General features: G+C 41.9%; 1 protein-coding gene across 1 annotated transcript in view; it reads right to left on the bottom strand.

Annotated features, from left to right (window-relative positions):
* Window positions 1-13,269, bottom strand: part of PDZD7 (PDZ domain containing 7) — a 790,250-nt gene that overhangs the window by 497,736 nt on the left and 279,245 nt on the right. Inside the window, exon 6 of the mRNA XM_078643641.1 lies at window positions 12,692-12,839. Coding sequence (XP_078499767.1) covers window positions 12,692-12,839 — 148 coding nt within the window. The remainder of the gene's footprint in view (window positions 1-12,691; window positions 12,840-13,269) is intronic.

Below are 13,269 nucleotides of genomic sequence, written 5' to 3'. Positions count from 1 at the left end.
ATGCTATGTGCTAATGGGTGCAAGTGTTTACAAAACATATATGCTCCTAATACATCATAGGTGAGCAGAGGTATTAAACACGTTATACATTTTTGCATTCAAGAGTAACTCTGTGTGCAGGTGAAGTTTGACAACTTGTGTCCAGTATGTTCCACCCAGGTTTTTTGGTTTTGCAGAAAAAGTTTCCAACAGGGCAAATATTCTAATTAGTAGATACTAAGTACTGTAAGCAGCCTTGGGATATTAGACAGAATCATCTCAGCATGACAATTTCTACTTAACATAGAAGACTGTTTGCACCAGTTACTAACCTTGTACATGTGCTTGTTTTGCTTCAGAGGATGGGCTATCTGTAACGTTTTCACCACAGTATGAAGGCTGCAGGTAGTATGATCTTTAGAAGCTTCAGGCATTGGTTTTTTTTAAGTGAATAGTTCTATTTGGCCAAGTTTTCAATAGAGTGTATATTGCTCTTCTTTCATACTTTTAAATACTCTGTGGTATATTTCTCATGAGAGTTTTACTGTTTGCAAACAGCGTGGTAAAGAGCAAACTCTTTCCATACAGTAAACACTGTTTACAGCACCCACTTTCAACTCATATCAACTTAATTTCTCAATGTAGCTTCAGTGACTGAGAGATTGGATATAGATAAAAGCAGTCCATAGTAGAGCATTCATTTTGGAACAGACGTGTATCATGAGGAACTTGGCTTTCGCTGAACAGTTGTGCACATATTGAACACAGTGTACAATGAGGGTTTTCCATAAATCGGTGGTTAATTGTTTACGTGAAAAAGGCTACCCGTGAAGTGTATGAGTTAGGATGCAACTGGTGCTTGTGTAAAGCGCTCTGATACCCGATACCTTTGGGTCAAGTTTTTGCTATATAAAACTACGTAAGAAAAAAAGGGTCAATGTTGCACATAACACATGCTTCCTACACCTAAGGGAGTTGTATCTCGATACCATTAATGATGTTTTATATTATTCTTAGTTATTTTGTACTTACTTTCAGGCCTCCATGCTAGTTTATAGAGTAGTGTGTATAAAAGAAGCATGGATGATATCAGAGATGTCATCAGTGATGTCACTGAGGTCATACAACATGTCATGAGTGATATAAAATGTGATTCCTTAAGCTGTGCATGGCAGCGGTGAAAGTTATAGTTAGCTCTGCATTTTTTTAGTTCAAAATGTTAAAGTTGTGACGGACATAGTCATCTAACTATAACGTTACTTTAACTTTTGTTTTGTGAATTTCTAAGTTAAAAAAAATATACATATATCTTTTTAGCACAGCTAACTATATTGTTACTTGAACCTTTGTACTGTTGAGTGAATTTCTAGTTTTTTTTATTTTTTATTAAGTAATATTTTATTACCATACATAAGCTAACCCCCATCGCATGCTTTTCGACGGCGGGGAGGTTGGCTGCAGAGCCTGTGGCCAACCTCCCACAGGCACCAACCCTATGCTCTTCACGGCTTTTGGCTATAAGATTAGTTTAACCTTTGGTTTGACTCCTGTGAGACCAAAAAAAGGGGAAAAAAGCACCCTGGCCCAATCAGAATGCTCTATTTTTAAATTGGCGATCCTGCGAGACTCTTGCGAGCCTCTTGTGGAGCCACCTGCCCAGATATACAAATATTTTTGTACCTTAATTTTTCACACACTACTGAACAGGTTTACACTAAATCATAAAAAGAACAATCTGCGGACCAAGATCAAGCTTCCTGCCAAATTTTATGTAATTTCCTTCAGCAATTTTTGCGGTAGCGCTTCTTAAAGAAGTCAATGGAAAATACATTAGGATTTTGCATTTTGGGACCCCTTATTTCTCATCCCTTCACGATCACCCCAAAACTTGCAATGCAACCTAGGCAAAAAGGATCACTTTTTTGAAAAGTTTCATGAAGATTTGTCAACCAGGGCCAAAGTTATTACCAACACAAAAGGCTGGGGAGCTGGCATGGCCGAGGGGGGTATGGAGCTCCACTCATGACCCCTATGGCAGCTTGGTAGTGGGCGACCCAAAATGCCCATTATAAGAAAAAAAAAGTTGAGCAGTGTGGAGTTGGCGCCCCATACAAAAATTAAGAGAGGTTGGGCAGCGCAGGAGTAGGCTCCCACTGCTGCCCATTAAAACATAAAGAGAGGGTGGGCAGGGCAGGAGTGGGCCTCCCACACTGCCCATAAAACGTTAATAAGGCAGAGAAGAGTCGGATCCCCACACATCCTATAGAATTTTTTTTTTAAAAAGAGGACAGTGGGTAGAAGTGAATATAAAATGATATGCTTACTTAAATGTAATATTCGCTGCTTTTGCAAAGGGGAGCACCTACAAGAGCTTTACTTAGTTATTTGTTTTGTTCCTGGTGGTACCCTCAAGAAGGGGCTTTAGCACCACCATCATCATTTCCTTCATGTTGTGGGGGCTGCAGAAAGTGCAGGCCCTCCAGCAACAGTAAAAGAAAATACAGTACTCTCCTGGGTCATTAAATCCATTACCCATGGGGAGCTTACCATCTTTTTTTAAAGCACCCCTAGCTGGAGCTCTATGCTCTTCGGATGGAGTGCAAGATTCTCTTGTGGTTATTTTTATGATTGCATTTTCTAGGCCAAAAAATGCAAAAAGAGAGACAGAGACATGTTACTTTTATTAATTTAAAAATATATATATGTCTGACTATTTATCTTAACATTTTTCACCCAAATAATGTAATAATAAAAACTAAGCTGAAAGAAAGACTCAAACACTTTTTTAAATATTAACTTAATTAAACATTATTATAAAATTCAATATAACTAAACATTGCATTGTGTGAATTACTGAACTATACACTAGATAAAAAATATTGGTGATTTTTGGAGAAAGATGATAGATCTGCTTTAAACATATTGATTGCCTCACCCTTTGACAAAGCCAATTAGCTCACTTTTCATATTTTGGTGATGTGACACTTTAACAAAGTCAGAGTGTGGCCTGGACCTGCAAGACCAACTGCACGCTGCGCATGTTAGAAGGCTGTGTATGGTGTGGGGATGGCTGCACACAGGCCAGACCCTGCGGCCAACCCCCTAACCCCCGATGCGCACCTGGCATTTTGTATGTAATGTTATGCCAAAAATTAAATTTTGCTATTCATTTTATTAATTCAATCAATTGTTTATATCTTGCTAGTTTTGTATTTATTTTTTACTAATGTCACTGTTTGGTCTTTCTTTAGATTAAAGATTATGTTAGCATTGCAGCTATCACTTTATAATTTTACTGATGTATTCAGGAGCGGCTGGTGTCAGGGAAGAGTGGTGGGGGTCGTGGAGGGTGACAGGGGTGAGATGGGAGAGGTGATGGATAAAAATAAAAAATACAAAACTATTTTAAAAGATTTACCTGCCGCACACCGCATCACACACTTCTGTTCCTCTCCACTACAGGCACAAGGTCCCAGACTCCCCTGCAGCCAGATGCTGGTCTCATGCATGAGAGCAGCATCAGGATTGTCCTGAGAACCCTTGATTTGCGCTCCAAGAGAGACTGGGAGCCTGTGTCTGCTGTCTTCAACCCGGCAACGCAGCTCAGGTTGGAGACAACCTCAGTGCTCATGTCGATTGGCCATCCTAAGATGGGCGGCCAAACCCACACGTGCACTCATAACAGTGCCCACCACTCCCCCTCGTCACTGTTGCCCCAATGGCCCCGCCCCCAAAGGAAAAATAAACGATAATAAGCATATTTTATTATCGTTTTATTTTTCATGATTTTAGGCCGCTGGTGGGGAGGCGGCACACCAGAGGAGCCGCCACTGGATGATTTTCAATGTATTGTAATTTGCAACTCTCAAATTGTTAGCATGCACACACACACACAGCATTACTTTAACTGAACCTTACAGCATCTGCTCCTTGTACACTGAATCTAATCTCAGAATATTCCGGTGCAGCTAGATAAATATTTAATAAAATCAAATCAAAATGTTCTCCTCTTAGTGGTATATGTTTTCTTTTTTTTTAAAGATTCTTTATTGTTCAGTTCATAGCATGTTTCAACTTCCAAACCAATAATTAAATCATTGATGCAGATGTATTTTGTACGACCCAAAAAAATAAAAAAAATAAAAAAGAAAGAAAAATACGCAGTAAAAAGCATTGCTTGGATATCAAGGGGGTTTGATATTATTCACAGCGATTTGTCCATATGGTGTAATATAGGACCCCCCAAATTTGTGCCCCCAATTTTTTTTTCCTTATCTATTTGATACTATAAAGCCTGTATTCCGGATTAAATACATTATAAATCTTTGCGCGCCACATTTCAAACGATGGTGCTTCAGGCTGGAGCCACACAGTAGCTATACATAAACGTGCAACTGCAGCTGCCATAAACATTAGATATCTAAATGGATAACATGCCTGAGCAGGTTGCATACCTTCACGCACTCCTGTCAACATCACTTCTCTAGAAATTATCACATGTACCCCTGTAATGCAAGTCAAAAACTTCGAAATGTCCCCTTGAAACTGATTTAAACCTATGTAATCCCAAAAAATATGTACAATATCAGCATTATCACTCTGACATCTAAAATATTTCCCATCGTGGGATCCCCCCATTTCTGCATTTTGACAGGGCTGTGATATAAGTTAAACAGAGTTTTATAATGTTGAATGCGCAAATTCACTGTCAACATAACTTTAGCTGCAGTATTAATTGATTGTTGCACATATGTTCTTGTGGTCCCTAGTCTTTCGCTCCACTTTACTTCATGTCTCTCTATATCATCTGGTAAAGTCTCAATCAAAATACCATATAATGTCCCAATCCTGGCTCTTTTTTTAACAGCCTCTATTAACGCATAGGATGTTACTACTAAATATCTTTGATGTTTTGTTAAGTAGTCATGGATTTGTAAGTATTTGAAAAAATCATGTTTATCTAAATTATACTGTGCAGCCAGTTCAGTAAATGGGACCATTATCCCGTCGTTGTACAAATCTCCTAACTGTTCAAGCCCCTTCTCACGCCATCTATCCATCCTTGCATCCAAAAATATAGCAGGAAATAATTCTGTGGCATTTAAAGGTGTATAGTAGTTTATACGCCCTAGCGATATCAATTTATGAATTGTCTTCCAGGCCTTATATACTGTGTTGAAGATTTTAAACTGAGTTTTCTTAAAATAACTGGGTTCAAAAAACCTAAGTAGAGCCTTACTGACCGGAACCTCTGTCAACGTTTGATTAGGTGCTTCTGCCAGTTGTATTTCCGCTCCAATCACTAGATACTGCATGCTTTGGAGAAGACAAGTTAAATAATAAAAGGCAAAATTCGGCACTGCCCATCCCCCCCGTTCTAATGGTAATGTCATGTATTTTGAAGCCCAACAAGGTTTTTTTTGGCCCCAAATAAATTTGTCAGCAAGAGTTTGTAACTGTAGCAATTGCGAACGTGTGAGCTCTAGTGGGACAGTCCTAAAATAATACATTGCTTTAGGACGTATGCACATTTTAAGCACATTGCACCTCCCTACCATTGACAAATGTCGGCACTCAACCCGTTCCAGTTGTTGCCGTGCCGAAGATACTATATCGCCCCAATTAAATCCACAACCTCTTGAAGCGCCATCCTGATCTTAATGCCCAAATATCGAGCTTCTTGCGTAACCTGCGCTTCTCCTGGACATAGACCTTCAGTACAAACCATCTGGGTTTTAGATACATTCAGTTTGTACTCTGCAACTTCCCCATATCTCTGAGTAAGATTCTCAATTTCCCTTACAGCCTGCTCTGGGTCAGACATCACTATTGCAATATCATCCGCGTAAGCAAGGACACGCACTTGGTATTGCCCAAGTGACATTGACTGTATTCCATTAGTTGTTTCCAACAGAGTTAGCAATGGATTAATATAAATGTCAAAAAGGAGGGGCGAACACGGACACCCCTGCCTTGCTCCCTGAGTAATACTCACATAGGATTACTCTCTGCCCATAGTACATATTTTAGCCCGAGGACTTTTATACATTGTTTGTATGGATGTTATATAGCGGGATCCAAACTCCATCTTTAACATGACGGCCCAGAGAAACGGCCATGAAACACGATCACACGCTTTTTCGGTGTCTAGTAAGATTATACCCATGGGCTTTTGCTGTGCACTTGCATAGTCTATAGTTGCAATCACCCTTTGTATATGATTAACCATGCTGCGTCCTGGTATAAAACCATGCTGATGCTTGGATACCAACGGAGATATCATTTGAGCTATTCTATTTGCTAAAATCTTAGAATACAGCTTTCTGTCTGCATTTATTAATGATATGGGTCTATATGACCCAGGGAGCCTTGCCGACTTGTCTTTCTTTTTAAAAACCACAATATTAGCATAGTCGCAAGAAGGTGGTGAATTTCCTACCTGAGCCTCTAAAAAAGTAGCCAACATATCGTCTTTAATAATAGGCAACAGTATCCGGTAGATCTCTAACGGGAGTTTATCTGGTCCAGCCACTTTCCCTAAAGCCAATAAACCCAATGCTTCCTCCAACTCTAACTCTGTTATTGAGGTTTCCAGGGCCTCTCGCTCTTCCTGTGCGAGCCCAGTCACCTCCAATGCCTGCAAAAACTGTTCTATATTAGCCTGTTGCACTACATCTTGTGTGTAGAGCTCTTTGTAAAAAGAATGAAATACCTCCAATATCCCGTCGTTAATCTCTACCACGCCCCCTCTCCCATCTTCTAAAACGGAAATTCTCTGGGCAGCTTGCTTCCCCCGCAGCCTTCGAGTTAGACAACGACCGGTCGTCTCCCCATATTCATACCTTTCCTCATTATAGGTTTTATATTGAGCCGCTATTTCCTGACACCATATCCCATTAATCCGAGCCTTACAGCATGCAATCTTAGTTTGTGCAGCAATGGGATCAGCTTTATCTCTAACCGTTTGTATAAGTGCTCGTCCTGCTATCCTTAACTCTGCCGGAAGGCCACGCATTTGCTCCTTCTGAAGCCTTTGCTTAGTCCATCCATAACTAAATGTCTCCCCCCTTAACCCTGCCTTCAGAGCATCCCAGACCATTGAGTGTGTGGCTGAACCTCTGTTGCTCTCCAAAAACGATTTTGCCCAGGTTTTAATATGTATGATATAATCAGGGTCGCATAGTAGCTTCTTATTAAAAGTGAAAGATCTGTGTTCATCCACAAGACTAAGGCCAATGATCAACTAGCACTGGTCCATGATCCGATGTAATGCGTGGCCGAACTTGCATCTTAGCGCCAACCGTAAGTGATCGGGGCAAAAACACATAATCTAGCTGAACAAATTTATTATATGGATATGAATAACACGTATACCCTGGATCCCCCTGGTTCACAACTGCCCATCCATCTACTAAACCATGATTCTGTAACAATTGTTGTAAAGCCCGATAATCTTTTGGTCTGCGCCCAATATACTTCCCGTACTCAGGGTCCCACATCTGGCTTTCCCCATGTATGTTGAAATCCCCAGTCAATCCCAATGGTGTTCCCCATGACACCAATTCAACATTTAGAAATTCAATGGTTTCTGCCTTGTCTAAATTCGAGCCATAGACTGTGCAAAAAACAATCTTAGTATCCCCTATAAGGCATTCCGTAATGCCCCACCTCCCCAAATTATCAACCTTTGCCTTGCCTGTGTCTGGAGATTCCTCATCGCGCCAAAATCGCTACTCCCCTATTCATAATAGACTGCCTAGATGTTGAAATAACCGTATATCCCACCTCGGATAGAATCCTCCTATTAGACCAGGGGATATGTATCTCTTGCAAGCACAATACATCTGGATTTATTAATTTTAACTCAGCAGCAACACATTTCCTTTTAAGAGCATTGTTTAGCCCACATACATTAAATGTACATATTCGCAGCCGCTTATTGCCGCTCCTATCTATCATTAATGCCATCATATCTCACTAACATAAGTATATCCGTATATGTCGCATCAAACCAATATCATGCATTGAACTGAAATTTCCTCCTTTTCCTGCTGCCCCCCTTCCCTCTTCCCCATTCCCCCTGCCCCCAAGTGACCCCCCACAAACCCCCGCCACCTACCCCAAAAAGCCCCCCACCATCACCCGTGACCCTCCCCCTGAAAGCCCTTGTCATGCTCGGTGAATAGCTCACATGGTGCTCACCCCTTCCTAAATTAGCATTATGTATGCAGATAATCCATCACAATGTCACACTGTAGAAGGTTTCTTTTTCTCCAGCCCCTCAATTTTAACAACTGCAATGACTATCATAATACCATAATATCAGGGTTATATGTCCAACAGCTTTACAAGTCACCCCAAATATTGCAAATATTCTTTAGCTTTAACCTCAGACGTAAAAAAACGACTCTGACCCTTATTAACAACCTTTAGAGTGGCTGGTTGCAATAAAACACTTGTAACCATTTTACTTGGAATGGATTGATCAATTGCGGCATCTGCTATCTCTTTTCCACTGTACGGTGGCAGTAGTCTGGCTTAACAGAAAATGATGACCCTTTCCCAGTTCTCGTCTTATCGGGTCTTGCCAAGTTATATATTGCCTGCCTGGCCAGAAAATTATTCAAAGAAATCAAAATCGCCCGTGGTTGCTGCGCTGCCTGCCCATCTCTTTGCGTCCGCTGTTGAAAAGGAAATCTGTGCGCACGTTGTATTTCGTGAGACCATTTTCATTCCGTAAGCTCGGGGAACGCCTCATCGAACATTGCTATAACAAACTGTCGGACATCTTGTCCCTCCAAGCCTTCTGGTAGGCCCAATATGCGCAAATTATTGCGACGCAGACGATTTTCCATGTCCACCAGCTTGTTGTGTACATCCTCTCTAGTAGCCTGCATGTCTACTGCAAGATCCTTTTGCACTACCATCTGATCTTCTAGTGCTGAAATACGAGTTTCAGCCTCAGCCATTTGCTCAGTAAAGTCATTGCAGGTTTTGGCGAGTTTTCTTACTGTATTCTGTAGTTTACTGCGGCGGAATGTGTCTTAGAATTCTCTGCCCGTGTTTCCTTCCTGTGATCCGTAATTCATTTATATATAGCTTCAAGAGATATTTGGCCGTGTATTTCATCTGGCAAACTCCCAGTTGCCTCATCAAAAAGATCAAGTTCCTCGGGCGTCTTATCACCAATGGGAAAGTCCCATTCTGGTACCTGTACTAGTGCACCAACAGCACCCTCTCCCTTAACCGCCTTCCATACTGTGAGAGTATTCTCTGAATCTTTTGCAGGTGACCGGCTAGGAGACCCATCAGCGGATATTTGAATTTCCTCATCCTCGCCTTCCAACACGTCCGAGGGGTCGGACATGGAAAAAAACTCGCTCTCTTTGCTGCTAGCAACTTCATTGCCTTCATCGGATATTGCACCATCCCCCTCTGCTAATGGGGGTTTACTGGAAGCTGGGGCATTATTCCGAACATGCGGAGCATCAGCTGTAGCAAGGGGCGTTTCACCAGAGCTGTCTACACCCTACTCCCCACCACCACCAGCAGCTCTGCCTTCAACTACAGCTGTAGTAAGTGGGGGCATAGCCGAGGTATTTAACGCAGGCACACATAATCTCTTGCTAACAGTGCCTTAAAAATCAATGGAACCTTGGGAACCCCCTGGGTGGTGCCCTTCACATGCATTGATGACTCCACCTGTATTTCCCCTATATGCACCTTTGGGCCTTTACCAGCGAGCGCTGCCCTGGTGCCGGCTTGTGCTTCCATACTGCCCCTGGTCTTTCCACCACGAGATGTCTTTGGAGGCATGTTTAATTATCACACACCCCCCAACTGTCAGTGTCGATGCAAAAAACACCTAATTACCAGGGAGTGAAAAAAATGTAGGGGGAAAAATAGAAGGTTGTCTATTCACAAAATCTGCCAGCAGTCCGTGCACTTTGTCCCAACCAGCGCTAATGTCTGGCAAAAAAAATGTTGCCTTAAGAGTTTTTGCTAGCTCCACACACTCACCGGAATACTTCACAGGCTACTGTATCCGGAGAACGGAAAATAAACTGGAAACAGACTGTCCAGCACCATTCACTTCACCAGCTGCTCGCCAGTATCAACAATTCCCTTGCAACAAGCCCCTCTCCACACGGTGGTGCTGGTGAGCCGTCCCTGCTTTCATAATCCAGCACAGAGCTCCGAATCCGGGTGCTCCGTATTTGGCTGCCAAACTGTTCCCGCGGTCCGGCGCCCGCTTGCGTCCCCTGTCCCGCTACCACTCCTCTCCTCTCCTGCTTCTTCTCTGGGGGCCCTTGGCACAAGGAGCCCTCCGGTCACCGAAAAAATGTCTCACAGCCACCCTGCTGAAATGTGGTTATCTGCCGGTCCACTGCCACTGCTGAAAATGACGGGGAAGAGGTAAGCTACTCGGAGCTCCTCACTCTCGCGTCCATCCCGCGAACGCCATATTGCCTCTTGCTAGACCGTGGTATATGTTTTCTAACATTCTATACAACACAGGTTTTTTTGGGTCAATTTATTCATTATTTTAAATATTTAGGCATTACATGTATTTAAGGAGTTTTATGTAGCACTAACAGGTCACCATAAAGCCAATTTACAGCACTATGTGTTGATGGGAAAAGTCCACGTAGGTAAAGTCTGAACTCCAGGAATTATAACAAAGGATGGCCCAGTTCAGCGACAAGGTCCATCCAGGTCATCTGATTGAGGGATTCTTTCTACTTGAGGGAATTAGATGAGCATTAGAGAACTTAAATGAACGAGGGTCTCGTCTCATTGTTGGGGGATGGATGGCTAATGGTGCACTTTCTCTGAAAAGGTTGGTTTGAAAGTCTTTTTGAAATTGGAGGTAATTTTATTGACTTCCTAAGGCTAGATAGAGATAATTACAGGAAGGGGCACATGTATCATGTAGAATTGCTTTCATTTTGTCTTCCTCTGGGTTTGCTTGAGCAGAGGTGTGAGGCATTAGAAGATGTCAAGTTCCTCATAGGGCAGTTAGGTATGACCAAGTTCTGCACAGTAGGCTTTTCACATTAAGTACCTTGTGAATGATACAATATACAATTACATGTACTGAGCAGCGAGCCTAAATGAACAGCACCTCCTCTTTGTCCCAGCAACAATAGATGCGAAAAATGATGTGCACGCACTATGAACACCTGCTGCTCAATGGGCTGCCATACAGTTGATATAAGAACACATATATAGTGGTGCACCAACAAACAACAGATGTATAAAAGTCCAATCAAAGTATCGACTATTCCATATCTTTTATTGATTTTCAAGACAGTCAGAGGGTTTCGTAAATCCAAAAGTTACAGCCAAAGACAAAACCTACATGTTTCGTTTACCACTGTAAACTTCTTCAGGGCATTCATATTAAGCATAACCGAATTTCCAAACACTCGATCCTTTATATGAAATGATTTTTTTATGAAATTGTTACTCCATTTTAGAATGAATTTCAGGATAACATTTGTGAGACCCTTTCTTCTTTATACAAATCAATAAAATGTCATCTTATATATAAGTCCCTATTAAATAATTCTAATTAAATAAACAACATTAAATAAACTGCCATTAAGAAAAGCATTCGCAATTTGGGTGTAGATGCCACTAAACTGAATTACTGGAATGCAGATGAGAGTCTCCGAAATTTGCAATCATACTAAAATGGCATATTTTTCTGGGTCACTAACTGCGACAAAATAGTGGTCTCACGAAGGCGTGTGAACAACCCAAAACAGCACCATTATGAAGTTTGGGCTGCTACCCTGAATGTCTGTGAAACAAACACATATTATAGTCAAGAAGGACTGTCACTTTTGAATTTTGTGAATGATATAGAATTTCCCTGTTGGCATACAACGGGCACTCATCAGTGTTACAGTACATATGATATAACTTCTTGGCTGCCATAAGGAGTAAAGGAGCATACAGTGTAATTTCTGCTACCATTATGATTTTGGTGGGAAAACAATGCCTTTGTATCAAGCTTGAGTGAAGAGCTACAATGCTGTTGCGAATCAATACTGAGAAGTAAGAAAACCATTAAATTTAGCATTGACCATTGCTTTCCAAACTCTTAGATAGAAAGCGTTGTAGTGAGCCCCAAACCTGGATACACCTGTGGAATCCCAGGATGCCAAGGAAAAGCAGGACATCCAGATGGTAGATTAATGGACAGAACAACAAGCAAACAATGGAAACTCTGCCTAAATCCAATTAACTCAAGGGAGCAGGAAATGAGAGAAAAACAGAAAAGTGAGGGAACTGGAATATTGTGCCAATCAAGTCTGATCAGGAAGTGATACAACACAAAGGAAAGTTATCAAGCAGCTTCTACATCCTTATACTGGGCTTTAATACTCTCGCTGCCAAGACTACCCTGGATTGGCCTCTCCTAACCCGGAAGAGAGTACACAAAGGGGCTTGCGGTCTAGTTCTTGACTTAAGCTTCTACTTCCTCATTTGCCACAGCTTTCAGCTAACCCTACAGCCAAACCTCCTGTTAAGTAATAATGTATCTGGAATATGTGGCCTGTTTCTTCACTCACGTTTTCTGTCTTCTCTCATTAAAGCTTGTGTGAGCCTTCCCTGTGGTGTCAACCAGATGCTTCTTCGAGTTCAAGACACTTTGTTACGTGTAAAACATAGAAAAGAACTATGAAAGTGGATTGGTCTGTACCTTGATTGTCAGCATGACATGCGTCTGCCCCTTTAGCACTTCCACTGCCTTGCTATGGCTTATGTCTTCAAAGTTGACTCCATTGGCTGCAAGGACTTGATCTCCAACTCTGATTCCATGCTCCTCTGCCAACCCTCCTGGGTCAACTCTATAACAATATCAAGTGAAAACATTGTGAAAGTTGACCTCCAAAGATTGCACTAAAATAACATGATACAAGAGATAATGCAAAGAACTTAAATCTGCATGCAATGTCTGGGGAATTAATTAGTGCATGTATACTTAGGGGGTCATTACGATGTCAGGTGGGATCACTTCTTCCCTACACCGACTCAGTCATGGGATCGACCGACACCGGATCGGCGGTCCCGACTGCCCCATTAGGATGCAACTGAACACTGTTCAGCCACAAACCGATATTTCACTATGGGAGCATGCAGTACGGCTGTAAACTGGCCGTAATGCATGCTCCCATAGTGAAATGGCAGGTGCAGTTCATCCCTGCACCCCGTGGCAGGCACCTCAAGGTACCTGCCACAAAGTAAAGGGATCAGCAGGGGGGCACTCTAGGTACCCCC

Source organism: Lissotriton helveticus, chromosome 5_1, assembly GCF_964261635.1.
Source record: "Lissotriton helveticus chromosome 5_1, aLisHel1.1, whole genome shotgun sequence".
Classification (NCBI taxonomy): domain Eukaryota; kingdom Metazoa; phylum Chordata; class Amphibia; order Caudata; family Salamandridae; genus Lissotriton; species Lissotriton helveticus.
The sequence above is the reverse complement of the archived record's forward strand: the minus strand, read 5'-3'. Positions and strand labels throughout refer to the sequence as shown.